The sequence below is a fragment of the Mixophyes fleayi genome, chromosome 1, assembly GCF_038048845.1.
Source record: "Mixophyes fleayi isolate aMixFle1 chromosome 1, aMixFle1.hap1, whole genome shotgun sequence".
NCBI classification, from domain to species: Eukaryota; Metazoa; Chordata; class Amphibia; order Anura; family Limnodynastidae; genus Mixophyes; species Mixophyes fleayi.
In genome coordinates, this window is record NC_134402.1 from 427,306,226 (window position 1) to 427,327,058 (window position 20,833).

General features: G+C 40.8%; 1 protein-coding gene across 1 annotated transcript; it reads left to right on the forward strand.

The window, feature by feature from the left end:
• The first annotated feature begins 614 nt into the window (after window positions 1–614).
• Window positions 615–20,598, forward strand: LOC142109629 (granzyme A-like). The gene is made up of 5 exons (XM_075193709.1): window positions 615–713; window positions 4,744–4,885; window positions 14,815–14,959; window positions 16,003–16,293; window positions 20,256–20,598. The coding sequence occupies exons 1-5, from the start codon at window positions 659–661 to the stop codon at window positions 20,415–20,417; spliced, it is 795 nt and encodes a 264-aa protein (XP_075049810.1). The 5' UTR covers window positions 615–658; the 3' UTR covers window positions 20,418–20,598.
• Window positions 20,599–20,833: the final 235 nt, after the last annotated feature.

Sequence of the window (20,833 nt, forward strand, 5' to 3'; positions counted from 1 at the left end):
AACGCAAATGCTCTCCCTCACAGAAATGTGATCTCCGAGGTGTACGCTTCACCAAGCTTGGCAACGCTAAGGGGAGAGGGTATATGGCAAAGAGGGTTATTTGCCACACCGCTCCTGACAGGGTTAAGTTTTTGCAGACTAAGGGCTAGATTTACTAAGCTGCGGGTTTGAAAAAGTGGGGATGTTGCCTATAGAAACCAATCAGATTCTAGCTTTCATTTATTTAGTACTTTCTACAAAATGACAGCTAGAATCTGATTGGTTGCTATAGGCAACATTCACACTTTTTCAAAACCGCAGTTGAACACACACAGGGGCACCACATGGGTGTGATTAGTTTGTATGTAGTTGTGGGTGGGGTGACCAATGACAGCTAGTTGGCCGGTGACTAGGCATGAAGACTTTGTCTAGGCAGAGTTAGGGTCGTCTGGTATCATCATGACAAAAGCTGTGTTATTTGTGATGTGAACTATAAAAACACAGTTTTCCAAGTAAGAAGTGGTTGTGTCTGTCATCTGTCAGGTGTCAGCATCACACTATTTATAAAGTGACTGCTCATAGTGAAACCAAAATCAGACCTCTACCTCCAGTATAAAATGTGCTGTGTATGTCTGTAGCTTTCATCTGTCTTTACAAAAGCTGCAGAGTTGGAGTAAATATGATTCTTCTTTGGATTCAGCATCTTCTAGTAGCTCTTCTACTTCTCCAGAAATGTAAGTTACACTTGACTTGACTTTAGGTAAATGACAGATGACATTCTGAATAATTACACTATTTGCAGATAATCAACAAATACACAATGTGTGATAGTTCTAGAATAGTTCTCTGTGTGATAGAGGAATTATTTCTCCCTTATACACTGGTCTGATTCCTCCTGTCTATTTGTCTCCTTTCCTGCATGGATTGCAAATTTGTGAAAGTAGGGACTACAACTCTAGTGTCTTCCCGTAGTTAGTTTTTTGCCCTCTTGCGGTATCTGTGGTGTGTCATATTTCCACAAATGGATCACTGACCCCTAAGAAGAAAAGCACAGCTACTGCACACAGGTTTCTTAAAGGGTAACTCCTACTAAGATTAATTTTCTCCATTCAGCATACTGTGTAGAAATTGTCATACCATTAACTGTGTCCCCATACTTACATATCTGGCTTATCCAGCACTGTTTACAATATGCAACAGCAGGATGCACAGGCTCTCTTCTGCCTAAAAACCAGTTGACGAATCTGAAGACTCACATCTCCAGTGTGGTGCCGGCTGCTCTTGACCAGGGTCTATTTACAAAACTGCAGCCAGCCATAAACCAGGAAAAAGATATATACACAGGACTGCGCTAGAAAACCTATAATATATATATATAGTCATACTTGCCAACCCTCCCAGAATGTCCGGGAGACTCCCGCATTTTGGGTGAGTCTCACGGACTCCCGGGAGAGTATGGCAATCTCCCGAATTCTGCCCTACTTCCTACTGAAGTAGGCAGAATTTGGTTCAAAATGCCGCAATTCTCCATGAATCGCGGCATTTGGTCCCGCCCCCCAGTGTAAAATGATGCGTTGGCGTCATTACGTCACAGGTGGCGGGTCCAGAATGAACGATTTTTGGCGCCCCGTCCCACTCACACCCACCTCCACCGGCAGGCTCCCGGAAGCCAACTTCAGACAGCTGGTAAGTATGATATATATATATATATATATATATATATATATATATATATATCTCAATACATTGACCCAGATATAAAATATGAATTTAATACAAATGTTTAAAAAATGCACACACAAAAATACATATAGAATATATTCAAATAAATTATCACATATAAGTTTCAGCATCTAACCATTATAAAACAATATACAACATTATATGTGTTATAAATTAATTACTTGTAGGTTCATAGAAAAGAATAATATCATCTCCAATAGATGTTTGATATAGCGAATATTCTTTAGCAAGCTTCTTGATATTACTCAGTCACCACAGGTGTAATAAGGTATCAAAAATCTGAATGTGAATATGAGAATGGGTAAGCACACCTGTCACGATCTGCCTGCAGCATACTGCTTTGCCTGGCAGCTCCTGCCTCCTGGACTATCAGACTTTATCATTGGTGTTCATTTCATGTGTTTGCAGCAGTACCTCTGATTACCAGAGGTGCTGCTATTGTGCCTGTTGTGCTCCTAGTTACTTAGGAGTTAACTCTGCTTCACTAATTATTCCATGCACCTGGGTGTGTTCTCATTTCCCTTTATATACCTATCACTCCCAGCACACATTGCTGGTTATTGATGTCATATCCTGTTGTTGCACCCTGTGGATTCTTCCTCCTGCCTTGCTCCTGTGATCATGCTGCATTGGGATCCCAACATACATTCTGCTGCCCTGTTTTCATCTGTGAACCTGGTACTTTCCTGTGCATCTCCCTGTACTTGCTGCCTGGAATCTTTCCACACCTCCTGTTTACCTGCAACTGTGTATACCTGGTAATTTCTACAAGACCATTATTACATCATCTGTTCAGTCTCTCCAGCAATAAACATTGTTTGTTTTTTCACCTGTCTATGGCTCCTTAGCTGTATTTCTACATTGATCCGTGACAACACCATCCTGGTGCAACAAATGAAGTCTCCAGCTCACACAGTGATTGTTCCAACAGTATATGTTATATGATTCAGTCTACATATGCAATGAAGGATGGGCAGCAGGTATATATAAAACAGAGAATTTTGTGCAGTAATTACCCAAACCCTCCATATCGAGAATTGTGGCACGTTGTTGTAGATGCAGAATCAGCTGACACTATATCAATCCAAAGTCCCCAGCGTTCCGTCTGTGTGGGTGAGATGATAGTATTGACCAACAGAGTCTCTCAGCTGCCCGATAAAAAAATTCATTAGAGGGAACTTCAGCAATATCTCCACACGCTGATTACAATCTCGCTGCAAGTATGGTTCAGATGACTATTGGAGCGCATTCATTGTCATCAAATAGGTATATTCACTGTGATCGGAGGAAGTTCATATTCATTGATGAATACTTGATGCAGTTCTGTGTGTCTCACACTTTCATCAGAAGTCAATAGTGGAGAGAGGGGAAGCCAATGTATTTAAAGGTCTGTGGACCTATCCTCAGTTGTTGTTTAATGAGAACATATGTGTATAATCTATTAGATAATTAATGTGTTTCCACAAAAACATAAAACATATATAGTACATGTATTGAAACATAAACAAATCGCTGATATATGATTACAAATTCAATATATATAAAATAACCAATATGAACACTATTTATCTGTATCGATATATAGTTCAATTAGTGAGTGTTACAGACCTTCATCAATGGATCATATACATAAATAATATGTTAACAAGTAAAAATTAGAATTATGCATATAGAAAAAGGAAGAAAAAGAGGAAGCATGTTCCAAACTGCATAAAAAGAAAATGGAAAAATAGATCTCACTATAAATAGCAGATACCTAATTAGATGTATTCATCCAAAGTCCAAATTAACACATTCATTCGAACCCTCTGGTTGTAAGGTATCCATTGTATGAATCCAAAAGAATTCTCTTAGACACAACTTATTATATTTTTCACCCCCTCTCTCGGTGGGGGCAATAGTCTCTAAACTAAATAGTTTCACTCCTAAAGGATTTCCATTGTGTTTCTCTGAAACATGTCTCTGTACACTGTGATCGGTTCTCTTCTGAATAATATTTTGTCTCTGTTCTAACAAGCGTATTTTTAATTTTCTGGTGGTGCGTCCAATGTACTGCATCCCACAAGGGCACTGCAGCATATTTATGACATACGTAATATTACAGTTGATAAACGATTTAATGCAAAATGTATTTTTGAAAACAAAGGATTCAAACTTATTTTGACTAATATATATGTATATAACCACATGTAATGTATTTTTTGCTACCACATTTGTATCAACCTATTGTTTTAGTTAGTCCTGTCAACCAGGTGCTTCCATTATTCTGTGAAGTATTATTGTGAGGTTTAAAGTGGCTTGAAGTTAACAAATTTCCCTGTTTTTTTTTAAAAAAAAAAACAACCTTAGCATTTGAGCCCAGTTCAGATTTAAGCATAGGATTCAAAAGTACAATTTTATGGTTTTGATTAATAATCTTTTTGACCTTATTAGAGCAGTTGTTAAATCTTGTAATCGGTGCGCTAACAAATTCAGAATCATCATCTGTAATCTTTAAAATAGCTGTGTTCTCCGGTGAATGACCACCGCATCTATCTACACAATTTATGAAAGAGTTAACGCAGGAGAAATGAGAGATCTTTCCTTCATTAATCTACTCCTCATTGGTTACCGGAGTCCCCATACAACTCTATGAGCACTGCAATGATAGTAATTTATCAAACAGCGGAAAGAATTGCTAACTAACTCCAGCTTATCTTTTCTGTGTGGTCCAGTGTAGCCGCAAAGGTTTCGCAGGATCCCCTGCACATCACTATGCACATGCGTTGGACTTTAGCTGCGCATGTACGTAGGAGGGGTATCTTTTCTGGGGCTTCCAGAGCAGCAACAGCAAGTAAATAGCAGCAGTACTGTATTATGTATATTTACGATTTGCAGCAATACATAATGAGTGTTACCGCTGCTCATTACACTATAGTACATAAAATACCCTCAATGCAACAAAAATACTTTGTCCATTATGTATCTTATTCCTGTACATGTATCTTATTCCACTACAATTATGTTTTTAACATTATACAGGTGACTGTGCCCAAATCATTGGTGGGAGAGAAGCTGTTCCTCATTCTAGACCGTATATGGCTATACTGCAAACAAAGGGTCACTCATGTGGAGGAACTTTAATAAAGAATGACTGGGTGCTAACAGCAGCTCACTGCATAGTGTAAGTATCAATCACTTGGGAGATTCCTAAAAGCGGGTTTAAAATTTAACACACACATTGTGCACATGCATCAAATGTTACATAGGAGTATGCAGGCGTAGTACTATTAACAACATTGGCAAGCATAGGGGGGTATAGGCACCCAGAATCCCACCACAGACCAGGAAAACTGTTTAAATATTAAGAAATGCTGCAGAACCGCTGTATCTAGCGCAGAGTCATTTTTCCAGCTCATTCTTTTCATATAATTCTTTATTTTAAATGGTCAAACAGAAATTTACAGGGAACTCTACAGTAAAGACACGAAGAATCATAAACAGTACAATAAAATCATGATATTAAGTCTGATATAGGACGGAGGGTGACCAGTTTTTAGGTTTGTACAAGCAGTATTGAGAAAGCAGGTTGTAGAGGTAGAGAAAAATATGTGTATGTGGGGGGGTATTGGGCATAGGAGGGGGGGGGGCGAGGGGTGACCACAGTGTAGGGTGGTGTACGTACTCGGTGAGCAAACAGTATGTAGGTAGCTCAAAGAGGTGAGAGAAGTAGTTTGTGGGGGAATAGGCCAATCACCGGACATGGGTCGTCATGGCTCATTATGATTTTTACACCTTTATATAATGACAGATAGGTTAAAATCCAGCTAGATGGCAAAACCATGTGAGGATAAATTTATAGCAGGGAAGGGAGAAGCTTACTAGTAGGGCCTGATTAGGGTTTCAGGCCACCCTAGGCTAATACACTTGTAGCGCCCCCTCGCCTTCCATACCAGGTTAATACACGGTAGGTGTGGCTGGATCACTTATTGTATAAATATATTTCAGTTATTATCACAGTGCGCCAATTTATATATTTGCAAATGTACTGATTTTGATACTGTGTCAAATTTGTGTATTAGAAATATACTGATTTCTGAGCAGTAGCCATGGTCAAAGAAATGGTTTGTGTAAGAAAGGAGGAAAGGAAACCCTAAATTAAGCTAATTAATTATTTTCATCTCACAAGTGACAACATCATCATCATCACCATTTATTTATATAGTGCCACTAATTCCGCAACGCTGTACAGAGAACTCATTCACATCAGTCCCTGCCCCATTGCGGCTTACAGTCTAAATTCCCTAACACACACACACAGCCAGAGAGAGAGAGAGAGAGAGAGACTAGGGTCAATTTCGATAGCAGCCAATTAACCTACTAGTATGTTTTTTGGAATGTGGGACGAAACCGGAGCACCCGGAGGAAACCCACGCAAACACAGGGAGAACATACAAACTCCACACAGATAAGGCCATGGTTGGGAATTGAACTCATGACCCCAGTGCTGTGAGGCAGAAGTGCTAACCACTTAGCCACCGTGCTGCCCCAACCACCTGCTTTGGCCTGAATGCCTGGCAGGAGGTCATTGCCTGTTAGTATGTCTTGTTAGAGACACAGGAAACCTAACAATATAGACAGCAAATGTGAGGAAATCAGGTTGATGTGAAAATGTAATTATGTTAGATGCAATATTAGATTATATCCTCCTGTTAAATTATCTAATGTGATATCAGACATTTCGGTGCCTGGTCGGATCAGGGGGTTGGGCTATCCCTTGACAACATGTGTGTAAAAGGAGCTTTGTCTTACAATGTAATGTATTATTCCATCTGTAACTTTCTGGAGATAACTAGTACCACAAACTTGTGTAGCTATCTTCACAAGGGCTATTTGAGCTAATAAAACATCACTGTTTCAAGATCCTGCCTTGACGACTACTTACCTGTGCTATAATTCCTGTGACCTACAGATTAGACCAATTTAATGCGTTATCTGACTGTTCTGAGGTTGGAACCCTGCATCCAGTATCAATGGTCTGCCCACTACCTGCATCTCTGGCCAGTGTGATAGGCCAGGGGTAACCATCCATAGCAACCCTCATTTGAAAGCAAGAGGTCATTTGTACCAGCCCAGGTGCCCAGCAAGGGGGTCCCCTATGAACGAAAGTTACTCAGAAGGAAGCGGTCATTGGAGCCTAGTGGCGGCAGCAGGCTCCTCCTACTATAGTTAGAGTGGCACAATTTGGGATAAAGAAAAGGGACAGTGGCAAGGCAAGCTCATCCGATCTCCAGCCGCAGAGACAGGGTATCATAGGAGGTCCATCCTGTCACATTAGGTTAAAATGAGCTTGTCCTAAATTTAAAATCCAGCTTCCCCCCATCAATGTTTATGTTCCCATGTCTTCGAAACACCACTTGACTTTTTTATAAGGGCCATGGCTATCTTTGTCACCCATTTTGTTTTCATTAAAATCAGAACTATATAGCTGAATGGAGGCATGAATGTGCGCTACTGTGGGTGAAGATGTAAAGAGGGAGGGAGCTGTCATGCCTACGGCTGTCGCCAACCTTGTCTCTCCTACTCACTTATCCTGAAGTGTTCAATTCATCAGCGACCACCATCCCTTTCTTGAGTGCGTTCCCGTGGCGGATGTCCACCTTGATACATTCCAACGAAGCTCAGATGCTAGAGTCCGGAATTGGAATGCATATTGACCTGCAGAAAGAGTTTCCTGATGAAGATTTAATAGACTAGTGGACGCAGAGGACACGCGGACAGGCTCATTAAAAACCTTGCGAAAACTTTCAAAGAAGGTTGCTGATTTCTGGAGCAAAGGATCGTCGTATTCCCATAGAGGAGATGCACAGGCCAGGCCTTGGCCTGATAGGAGAGCGATAATATAGGCCACCTTAATTCTGTCTGAAGAAAAGTTTTCGGGTGCAAGTTCAAATTAAATGGCACATTGATTAAGGAACCTGCGGCACTTCTTTGGGTCACCATCATACTTCTCTGGGGGCGGTATACGCAACCCACGGGGGCTTGTGGAACTAGTGGAGCTGGTGGTGGCAGAAGCGGCAGGAGAAGCTTCTATTCCAGAAGGAACTGCAGAGCGTATGGGCAATGAACCTTGAAGGGTGTCTAAATGGGAGACAACACCCTGGATGCACTGCAAAAGCTGGGCCTGGTTGGTGTCTTGTTGGTCCACCCATTGGGCCAAATGTAAAAGAAGGTCCCGGGCCGACGGTTCATCCTGTGTACTCTTGGCCAGAGTATACTGTTACGTTAGTAGTACTAAAGAGGCCACTGACTGGTTTTAACGCAATAAGATTGGGAGGCGCAGAGTCTCACAGCCCCCGGTATTCACCAGGGACCCCCACAAGGAGGTATGAGCTTGTCTGCGTAAGGTGTGCAGGTCGTGGGTCTCCCAATTAGTCACCAGTTCATTGGAGCGCACACAGGAAGGCAGGTAACGGGTGCAAGACAGTTGAGACGATGTACACAAGGGAATTGCAAGAAGAATGGTCAGAGAAAGCCGAGGTCAGGAACTTGCTGGACAAGAGGTACCGAATCACAAAGCCAAGGGATAGTCAGGAAACAAGCCAAAAGTAAGCAATCAGAAAAAGTAAACAGGAACAGGACACTGGAACACTGGAGACAGGTGAACCAATACTCTGGGACCAGATTGTTTGGAGGAGGTGCCAGATATACCCTACAGTGTCCCCTGATAGGGGAGAGAGATTTCAGATGCACCTGACCGCCGACATATCGGAGGAGAGCGGCATCCCATTGCCTAGCAATGGGACGCGGGCCTACTGCACATGTGTGCGGTGCGATAGCCGGAAGTGTATCCCGTTGCCTTGCAATGGGACACGATTCGGTAGAAAGGAAGGCGTCCTGACACGAATGCAGAACATATGACACATATGCAGAACATGTCATCTATATAGCGGCACCATTTTAAGATGCACTTGGAGAAAGGGTTATTGCTCCAGGTATTGCTCTTCTCCCAGTGGGCTACAAACAGGTTCACGTAACTGGGCGCAAATATTGTGTCCATCGCAATCCCACAAACCTGCTTGTAGTAGTTCCCACTTGACCAGAAATAGTTATGGTTAAGGACAAAGGTAATACTTTCCATAAGAAAATCAATCTGTTCTTATGGGAGGTCAGACTGCATTTCTAAAATGGCTCTGGTGCTCTATGATGGTATAAAGGGACACCACACTAAAAGTTAGAAGGATATAATTGGGCTCCCAATTGATGTCTTGTAAATTTTCCAGTAGATGGTCAGTGTCCCTTAAGTAGTTTTTGTGTTGCGTGACTAGAGGTTGCAAATAAAAGTCTATATAACTGGATAGATTCGTTGTAAGTGACCCAATCCCAGAGACTATGGGGCGACCTGGTGGATTCACTAGTGTTTTATGTATTTTGGACATTTGACTGATGGGACTGTTTCATTTTCAAAGAGCCTTATAAACTCATTTTTTGTATGTTGACCTCAGTTTTCCTTTGGTATTTTACCATGTAATTTTCATATTTTCTCTGGTGCAGTATGATACAATCATAAGTTTGCACTACTTAATTATAATGTTTATTCATTTATGCATCCAGGGACTGCTTTTACAAGTATGTGAACTAGACCAATGAGGAATGATGAGGTGGTTCCACATTTCCTTCACTCAAACGTACGGAACCAATCATGGAGTGGTTATGTTAATTGTACACCACTACATTATGGTACTGTTCAGGCAATGATTGACACTTGCTGTTTATATCCCTGAGGAAGCCAACTAGGGTGATACGTGTAGTTTATAAATTTAAATTTTTTCTATAATTCATTATCATCCTGGATTTATTCCGTTCTTAGACAAATGTGTTTGCGGACAACTTCCGCTTAGAACTCATGCGCATGACCAACATAGACTTTTCACACTGCCGGGAGCGATTCTACCCATCTACACAGCGTGCGGTCAGGACTTGCAACAAGAGACTCTAGGACTGGAGCACCCAGGGAATCGACGTGAGAGAGGGCTAAGTCCGCGTACCTACACCCTTAGACCGTGGATTCACGCCTATGTTCCTTCACCGTTTATATCACACCATCAGCATGAGATACATGTGTGATCTACATTTATTTTAGTTCAGCACGCTTGGACTTTCTATGTGCTTGTGACTGCCATCTCATATTTGGTGCACATTACGGATTCTAGTTATTTGGGACAACTATTTGGAGTGGTTACCATTTCCCATTATTTCATGGTCTGGTTAACATGGACAACGTCCTTTTCATTTTGTGGTAACTCATGGTTTTCAGCATAACCAGTATGGACCATTTTTTACTTTGTTTTGCTGTTTTTTTTATTTGTTTTGTTACATTGTAGAATGGCTGCAAGCCAGTGATGGCTGCATAGTTAGTGTGCCTAGTTCTAAGTGTGTCAGTTACAAGTGTAACAAATTAAAATAGCATAATTCGGAGTTATACTGGAGTTAAACAGGAGATGAACATTCTGCTTATTATCACAGGAAGACAAGGACAACAGTCAGTATTCACTGGAAACTCCATATTCTACGTTTGATGTTTTCAACTCACCCTGGCTACAAGCTCCATGGAGCATGAGGACTGTTTTGGACTGATCTTATTTTCTGCTCATCTCATGAAAGTTTGTTTTATCTGTCAGTTTGTTTTCACTGCAAAATCCCGTCTGTTTAATCAGCCTGCTGTACTACTTTCTCAGCCACTCCCTACCCATGCTACATCTATTTCAGTCCCCTATCTCATCACTGTACTTCAGTTCTACTTAATGAATTGTCTGCCATCAGAAGTAGGAAGAAATGATACTGACTTTGAACCACTCTCCTCTCCTGTGACTCTGCAAAAACTCAGCTACTCAATCACCTGCTCTTTATTACTCTCCATTCAACACTTCCACCCATTCCCCCACATGGCTCCCACATCATTACTTTATACTATCCAGACATCCATGGATAAACTACATCTACTGCTCCCTAGCTCTGCACTACTTATCTGATTACACTGGACATTGCAATTAGGTAATTCCCTTAATTCCCTCATTTTTGCTACTTGACTCATAAATCCCAATGCTTGCCAAAATATTTTTCTTTCTCTCTATTCAAGGCATTATCTTTAGGACTATATCATCCCTCACCCATCCTGAAACACACATCTCTCTCCACATTTCCCCATCATTACTTCACTCACCTCTAGTGAACACTCATGAACTCTTTTCCTATTTAAATTCAATAACTTTAACAGCCTCACCCTGCCGCCAGAAACTAAAAAGACACAGATCTTACAATCATCTTTCCTACCTTTCTTCCTTCCTGCTTCTATTAGCTGGTGATATATCACCTAATCCAGGTCCCCCTCAATTCTCTCATATATCTGAACACTACAGAAACGCATCACCTGTCTCCCCTCTCTTCCAAAGTCCTTTAAATGTGCCCTTTTGAATGTACATTCTGTTTGATATGTCCCTGTCTCCTGTGCTCATTACCCCTCTAACTAAAATCTGTAATCTATCTCTTTCTACTGGTGTTTTTGCATCACTATTCAAGCATGCACTGATTACTCCCATTTTAATAAAACAGAATTCTGACCCTAACTCTATCGTAAATTACAGCCCCATCTCCCAGCTTCCATGCCCCTGCAAGCTTCTCGAGAGAATTGCCTACACTCGCCTCACACACTTTCTTACAGCAAACAACCTATTGGATCCTCTTCAGTCAGGCTTTCGCTCTCAACACTCCACAGAGACTGCGCTGACCAAGGTTGTCAATGATTTGATCACAGCAAAAAATAATAACCATTACTCTCTTCTAATTCTCCTGGATCTCTCTGCTGCATTTGACACTGTTGACCACTCTCTCCTCATACAAACGCTACAATCCCTAGGTCTTGAAGGCACTGTCCTATCCTGGTTCTCATCCTACCTATCTTATCGCTCTTTCAGTGTTAATTTCTCTGGATCCACCTCTGCTCCACTTCCTTTATCAGTTGGAGTACCACATGGCTCAGTCCTAGGTCCTTTGCTATTCTCTATCTACACCACTTCTCTTGGAAAACTAATAAGCTGCTTTGGATTTCAGTATCATCTCTATGCGGATGATACACAAATCTATCTATCCTCTCCTGATCTTTCACCATCTGTGTTGTCTCGCGTTACTGACTGTCTCTCTGCCATTTCATCTTCATCAACATCATCAACATTTAGTTATATAGCGCCAGCAAATTCTGTAGCGCTTTACAATTGGATGTCTTCTCGCCAACTCAAACTCAATCTTTCAAAAACTGAATTCATAATATTCCCACCCAAAAACAGAAGTTTCCTGCCTGACATTTCTATTTCTGTTGATAACATGACCATAAATCCCACCCCGCAAGCTCGTTGCCTAGGTGTATTCCTTGACTCAAAACTGTCGTTTATTCCCCACATCAACTCTATATCTAAATTTGTGTTACATACACCCAAAGAACATTTCCAGAATACGCACATATCTGACACAAGACACAGCAAAAACATTAATTCATGCACTCATCATCTCCCGGATCGACTATTGCAATTCCCTCCTTACTGGTCTTCCCAAAGTCAGACTTGAACCCCTACAATCTATTTTGTACGCAGCGGCTAGACTGATTTTCCTTGCAAACTGTTATTAAATTTCTGAGCCACTCTGTCAGTCTCTACATTGGCTGCCTGTATTTCAACGAATCCAATATAAAATTCTTCTACTAAAATATAAGGCCATCAACAAAATTGCACCGACATACAGTTCCTCACTTATCTCAAAATATCTCCCAACTCGACACCTCCGTTCTGCACAAGACCTACGTCTTCCACTCTCATCACATCCTCCCATTCTCGGTTACAGAATTTTTTCCGGGCTGCACCCACTTTGTGGAATTCCCTCATCTACCTCTCACGCCGCTCCTCCTCTGCCTCCCCTCTCTGCCTTGCCCTACACTGGCTCCCCTTCCCCTACAGAATTCTTTTCAAACTCCTCACCACCACTTACAAGGCTCTCTCCCACTCTACTGCCCCTTATATCTCTAACCTCCTCTCCATTCACACTCCCACCCGCTCCCTGCGCTCGGCCAATGACCGCTGCCTCTCCTCCACTCTGATCACCTCTTCCCATTCCAGAATCCAGGACTTTTCCCGTGCAGCTCCCCTTCACTGGAATGACCTCCTTCGCTCCATCCGCCTCTCTCCTACTCTGTGCTCCTTCAAACGTGCACTCAAAACTCACCTCTTTCTCAAAGCCTACCAACCATACACTTAACCCCCATCTCCTCCGCTCATTCTCCCCTCTCTCCCATTCCCTCAACTGGCTCCTCTTGTGCCTGGTCTGTTTAACCCTCCCTTAGGATGTAAGCTCGCTTGAGCAGGGCCCTCTTCCCTCCTGTCTCCTTACCCGTTCTTCTGCTCCGTGTCTATTGCATCTGCCTGCCTGGAGTTTCTGAAGTATTGGTACTTTGTTTATTGTTCTGTACTGTTATACCCTGTATAGTCTACTGTTTGTACTATGTGCGGCGCTGCGGAAACCTTGTGGCGCCTAACAAATAAATTATAATAATAATAATAATAATTCCCTCCCTCGCACATTAAGACTTTCCTCTAGTCTTCAAACCTTCAAGCGTTCTCTGAAAACCCACCTCTTCAGACAAGGTTATGATATTCCTCAACCACCATCTTAATTTCCCTAAATTACCCTATTACCATCCTCTACACAACTAATGCAAGACAACAAGCCTCTGACCAACATTGCCACACACACAGCCCACTCAATACTTTTACCTTTGCATTCTAGCTGGTCCATTGTGCAATATGATGTAGCACATGCCCTTGTGTTTCAAACTCCCATTGTCCTATAGATTGTAAGCTTATGAGCAGGGTTCTCTTACCTCTCTGTCTGTATGTATTATCCAGTATTGTCTTATTAATGCTTGTTCCCAATTGTAAAGCGCTTCGGAATCTGCTGGCGCTATATAAATAAATGTTGATAATGATGATTGATGATGATGACATTGTTTTTAATCCTTTTGAGTGATCACTCGTTTGTTATGTATTTTTGTTTATATGTCTTGATACTTACTCCATTTAATACAGTTATCGGAACTATCATTTTCTCACATATTGCTTTCAGAGAATATTAATATTTCAATATCTTGTTTGCGCCAGGGAATATAAATTCTTACTTAAGCACTTTGTGAGTCTTTATTTTCATAAGTGCACCTAGATTGTCATAGAGACACATGGGCTTGTGTAGCAAGAGTGTGGCATTACAGAGGAGAAGACATTTGAACCTAATTTTGCAGAGGGGAGATTTCACTTTAAGGCGTGAGATACTTTTAATAAAATAAAGGAGTGAGGAGAGATCCTTGCTCTGTGAAGCAATCCACTAATAATCATTAGCCTCTTTACTTTAAAATGCAGCTTTCGGGGATTTAAATCTAGTTAGAGGTTCATAAATAGGTTCCAAAGAGAGATATTAGCCAGGGTACCTGCAGTGATGGTCTGTTTCCCGTGGTACCGTTTAGAAGATCACTTCCAATGTAGTTTTTCTGTTGACATCCGCATTCACATGGATAAACATACACTTCTAATGTTATCAGATAAAATAATAATAGATTCCACAAAATAGCAAATACTAATGCGTTTCGTTGTTAAAATAACTTCATTTGTGGAACACTTAAGGCCCAACTCTATTGCCTAGTTGCACCTCTAGTTTACATAAGCGTCTACTGAGGTTGGAAAGTTAGCATGTAATTCGATGTGACTGCACAGACCACCAGGACACAGGAGTGCAAAGTTAAGATGGTTTACGCTGCACCTGGAGTGCTGGTTTGGCATGCTCACAACTGGGTAGGAAAATGGATTGTCGCTGGTGGCCAATGCGCCACCCAATGGAGCAACTGGTGTCCACAGCCCACTATATAACCTATATCTAATACAAATCAAAAAGGTGTTTTCAGTGCTGGTAAGGAAAGGGAACAACATAAACACAATGTGCAAAATATGTAATGCGATGCTGTAAACTTAATGGTAAACATAAAAATAGCAATTAATTAATTTCTTCTTTCATTCCAAGTAATAAATCAACTGACGTTCTTCTCGGAGTTCATTCAAGATCAAGTCTAAATCGATATGTACAGAAATTTAAGGTCTCAAAGTGGATTAAAAAGAAACCTGCTTACAATGACAAAACAAAGGACAATGACATCCAGCTCGTAAAGGTAAGAATATTCCATCTGTTGACATTCATTGTTCTGTTAGGAGGATATTTTCTTTGGAATTTAAGTTACCCGGTGATATTAAAACTTGCTTTTACATTCTATTACTTTCACCGCACTGATCTCATAGTCTTCTGTCTCCCTCGCCTTCCTTTTCACTTTTTTTAATCCTTCCTTCCATTGTTATAACATCAATTGGAGCCTCGCATAGCACTTGAAACAAATGGATTCTCATCTCCCAATTCACATGATCATTACGTCACTCAGACCCACCTCGCTGTGCGTTGGGTACCCTTTCCCGATGACCAAAACACAGACAAGACTTACCCCGACTACGTGAGGGCGACGCTGTCATTCCCGGCTCACTTATAATTTCTACTGTTTGTAAAACTGACGTCCAAGTATTACGATCAGTGAAGATCCCGGCCCGAGTAAATGACGTCACTGTGCGACGCGAGGGGAATGACAGCGTCGTCCTCAAGTAGTCAGGGTAAGTCTTCCCCCAGACACACCAATCTTAGCTATACACTGTCAGCAATCAGGATCTCCTAAACAGGACACAGAACTACAGAATACACATCTTCACTACATGGAGTTGATGTGACCAAAAGTTTATAAACAACGCTAATAGATCAGCACACAACAAAATATAGCGATCTAATGCTACATTTATTTTGCTGAAAATGTACCTGCAATACCTATGATAAATGGCAGCAATTAGTTACATAATGATATATTTTATAATAAGTCCACTCCCGTGATCAAGTTTATGTTCTTGTTAGGTTCCTGTCCACTAGCCATGGGAACCAGTTCCCCATTTTATATCAATTAACTCTTAAGAGGATTAAACTTAAAGTTTCATGCTAATTTGTATTTAAAATGAGAGACCTTATTTCATAAAAGGAAAAACCTGGTTCACCATACAGTCTAGGTCCATTATCTGTTCTCGTGGCTATTAAAGAGCGTTCTATAATCTGATTGACAATATTTTCCAGCTTTTCAGATGAGGTCTGAGGATGGCAATTAACATTTCATTTATTTTCCAGCTTTGTGGCAAAGCCAAACTGTCAGACTCCTGTCAGAACTGTCCTGCCAAAGCTGTCAGTCTCCTGCCATTACCAAAAACGTTCACTGATGTCAAAGCAGGGACAGTGTGTGAAGCCGCAGGATGGGGAACGACCAGTAACTCAGTTGACCTTTTTTCAGACAAACTGATGGAAGTCAGTCTCAAAGTCATAGACATAGCGGATTGTAACAACATGTGGAGTTCTGAAATCCAAATTACAAAAAATATGATGTGTACCTGTGAATCGCATGAAAAAAAGGGCCCATGTAGAGTAAGTACAGTGTCTGATTATAATGCAAGTGGTGCATGTTTCTGGTTATATATAACTATGGCTAAAGATGGGTGCATTCAGGGACAGATATAAAATATATGAACATAAGGCCAGCAGGCAGACCTGGATTTACATTTTTGACTCCCTTAAGCCACTTTTTCTGTGCTGGCTCATACACCCCCCAACCACCCTAGTTGTTCATGGTTCTAACCTCCACTGCATCCATTATGTATAGGTCTGACATCACAGGGGGATTTTGGGTACCTGCAGCATGTTTAAAAAGTCCTGCAAATCTAACAGATTTGTTCACTTTTGGGAGTCAATTTTATATTGAGAGGTGTTTCATTATTTCTGTTCTATCTGCAAGCAGACAACTTCATTCGTGAGTTTACCTTTTTCTGTCATATATTTCATTTTATTTTACCAGAAACTATTGAATTACATATTTGGATGTCATTTTGTTAATTGTTTTCATCTTAAGCATTGTGGATTTAGTTTCCATATTAAAGTACACTTAATAAGTTCTTACGAATTCACGTGTCAGACTTATCTTGGTTTTAGAATTCTACATAACTGAAACAGAGGAGGTCATTTGGTTTATGATAACTCTGGGTCAGGGAGATCATTTGGTTTATGATAACTCTGATGAAATTAAATTGTGATAGTTTAAATCAGGCTTGTCCAGCCCGGCGCACCTGTAAATGTGGCCCAGCAGGAGTTTTGGTTGTGGCAAGGGGGAAGCGCTGTTAATGAAAAAAAAATCCTGGGAAAAAAAAAAGAAAAGAAAATACTTACCTAGCGGTCAAGCGGTCACGTCAGCTGGCGCTCCGGCTCCTTCCCTGGTCTCCTCCTCCATGCGGCACTCGCAGTGAATGTTGGGCGTGACGTCATCACGCTCAACATCCATTGCGGAGCGCAGCACAGAGGAGTCACCAGCGCGAACTCGCGATCAGCAGCAGTGCATCAAGATGAATTATACCAAAGAGGAGAAATGTAAAGAGAAGTAACAGAATAAAATGGTGAATGTAATAAGGAAAATATGAACAAACTTAATAAATGCAGTGAGAGTGGGGAAAACACAACAACATATGGAAGAGGAGTTATGAGTTTCCACCGCATTTGATGCTTCCCTTAGATGTGCATTTTTTTGGGCTTCTTAGATCTCATATACACTTTCGTTTGGTGTTGTGTGACAAGACGCAAGTACAAATTCCAGTGAAAATGCCTATGTAAAGGAAATCTATTTGGCAAATAGTTGTTAATGGTGTTTCTATTCCTTGCTGTATGGTGATATGGAATTTGTTCCGCCAATGATGTTGTTCGGGAGGTCACCTAGGCTTCCCCATTACATACCCTTGTGGTATATATTGTTTGTATTTTATGTGCGGCGCAAACCAACTCGTCGTCTTCCAATGTGGCCCAGGGAAGCTAAAAGGTTGGACACCCCTGGTTTAAATAGTGATTAGTTTAAAGGGAGAACTGAATGCTTCCTGAGTAAGAGTGTCAGCTCTTCACACAAAACTTAGTGGTGGCATGATTGGTAAGACAAAAGATAGTGTGTGGGACAGGCAGGGAGAATTTTAATCAGTTTTAAACAGAACAGGTGGTTGTTTTTGATTAATCCTTTGTCACACACACGTCACGCAGGCTCAGGTGAGTCACTTTTGTGTGTTTGAAAGTTTTTATTATAGTGCTCAAAGTTTTCCTAAAACTGGGCCCCTGTAAGTTTAGACTGAGGCCTGGGTTACATCACCAAAAGGAAGGTGGAAAAAAATCATCTCTTTTTGCTGAGTGCCCAGACGTAAAACTTGGGAAGCCACCTTAAATGTGCCTTCTCTACTTCCACCAGCCTTAATGTTGGCAAACTGAGCAGAGTGCCCCCCAGAAACTGTGCCGCCTTAGGCCCGAGCCTGAAGGGCTTTTCATCAAATAAGCAATGAAATAGGCTTATTCACATACTGCTCTAAACATGAAGCTCAATTCATATCAATAAGTAAAAAAGTGGATCTAAGGGCGTTTAATCTTTGCACCCCCAGTAATAGATGAATGAAGCGGAAATCAAAATATAAAACGAATTAGTAGTAAAAATATAAATGTTGTCTACTGACAATATTAACTACACAGCACACGTTGCCATCATAAGTGTGATCACGCAGTGAAGAGACAAAAAAGGCATTCAGAAGCCTAATTTTTCCTAATTGCGCCCTTTTTACTGACATTTTGGGAAGTGTTCCCAGGTAAGTGGCTGCCTGAAAACTTTTTATGGACTTGCAGTGGGACTTTTTGCATGTCCTCTGAGGAAGACACTATAATCTTCAGTTGGACATATTTTGACCCTGATTCATTAAGGTACACAAACTGAGCACACTATGAGGTATATTTACTAAGCTGTGGGTCTGAAAAAATGGGGATGTTGCCTATAGCAACCAATCAGATTCTAGTGGTCATTTATTTAGTACTTTCTACAAAATGACAGCTAAAATCTGATTGGTTGCTATAGGCAACATCCCCACTTTTTCAAACCCACAGCTTAGTAAATCTAGCCCTATGTGTTTGTTTTAAAACTCACGTAAATCAGGTATCTGTACGCCTGAATCCAACAATGAGCAGATCTGAAGATACGCGTGGAGATGAATACGGGTGTAGGTCAGCTCTGCTCTACTGCACAATACACTTCCGGATACTTCCAATACCTATGTGGAATATAAACTCACTACAGAAATACACAGAAAAAAATAAAAACTATTCAATTAATGTCACCTGTTAATAATATAGGCATTAATGATAAAGCATTAAAATAAAGTGAGGGGGGGGGGTTATTTTTTTCCCCATGAAATACATTTATTAGGATGTTATGAATGTCTACTGTACATAAAATAAATGTTACAGTTGCTCCTGCTTACTAACACATGTAGTAGCATGTATACACAGCCGTCATCAGTAGTAGTCGGCACTTAGACTAGACCTGTAGCTGGAGCAAGAGATACGGCTGAAAAACAAGCACCCGAGAGATGCCCAGAGCTTGCTGCTTGCCCTTAAGTTTGGCACACCCTTACTGTTCATTGACTACGGGCTTCCACCCCTTCCCTCACTGAAATTTTAGGTTGTAGTAAGTTTCCTTTACGCTCAAAGATGAATTGAACATGGCTGCATTCTGTGGCATATTGTCCGCTTCTGGGCATGTGCAGAGTAATTGTGCAGGTTATACGCACAAAATCGCAATTTATGCTACTTAATGATGCCCTTTATGCTACTTAATGATGCCCATCTAAGAGCAGTTGACAAAGGAAAGCAAATTTATAAACCAATATCATCATCATCATTGTTTATTTATAAGGCGCTACAGATTTTCCATAGTGCCGGACAATCATCTTATAGATATGACAAACATGAGTACAATAAATATAATGGCGGATACAGATAATAACAGTGACATGACTACAATTACACCTAATAATGTCTCCTTGGATGGTCATAAGCTAACAATAAAATAGCATGAGGTAGTGTGACGAGCATGAGTCATTGGGAGGAGAGGACCCTGTCCATGAGGACTTACATTCCATATTCAATATGAAAATATACAATGGTGGCACGTGAAATAAAGGCATTGCCAATATCCCCAAGCAATATTTTAGGTAAAAACTAAAAACATGTGGCCTCAAAAATTGGCAGAATGTAGCTCTTTTGAGGAAATATTTCCTTCTTCTTCTGCATGTACATTAATATGATACTGCAAACATGTTGGCATTAAATGAGGTCATTTGTGACTTTCAAATTGATGTCAGAAACCAGATACTGCTGTACACAGTTGGAGAGAAGAAGACAAGTATAATTTGTTGTATACCAATCTAGAGACCACTTGGGAAAGGGTAGCTCTATTTAATTGTCAAACTGTTCACCTTTAATTATATTTCCATTGAATTAGCGGATACTATGGTAAAAAAAATGTTGTTTTATTCTAGGGTGATTCCGGAGGACCATTAATCTGCAATAAAGTGTTCAGGGGCATCGTTTCATTTGGTGCAGCTAAATGTGGAACTCCCAACATACCAAGTGTCTATACATTCCTCAATAAAGGTTACATCGAATGGATTAAGGACGTTACCAAGAAAAAGAAAATATAACTCTTTAATATCTGTTTCTATCATGTCTATAACTTTCTATGGATGTAAACTGTATCCAACTAAATGTATCAAACAGAATGTGCAATGTGTTTCGTTCTACATTGTCTGTAAGAATAAACATTTCCTCGTCTATGAGTTATCACCTTTCTGTTTCCTTCAATAAAGTGTTATTGAAATCATACTCTGGTGTCAAAAAGAAATATATTTTCCATTTTGATTAGCTGCATAATACATAATGGCAATACAGCAGGTGTTACCACCCTACGTGATCACACAAAGCGGCGTATTCAATTCTCCTGTTTCCGTGGCGCGTTATTACCACTACCGTTATTACGGTAATAGTTAGTTGGATTTCAGCTCGCAGCTCCCTGAGTCGCGAGCTGAAACCCAGCGAGAAAATTACCGTAGCAACGGTT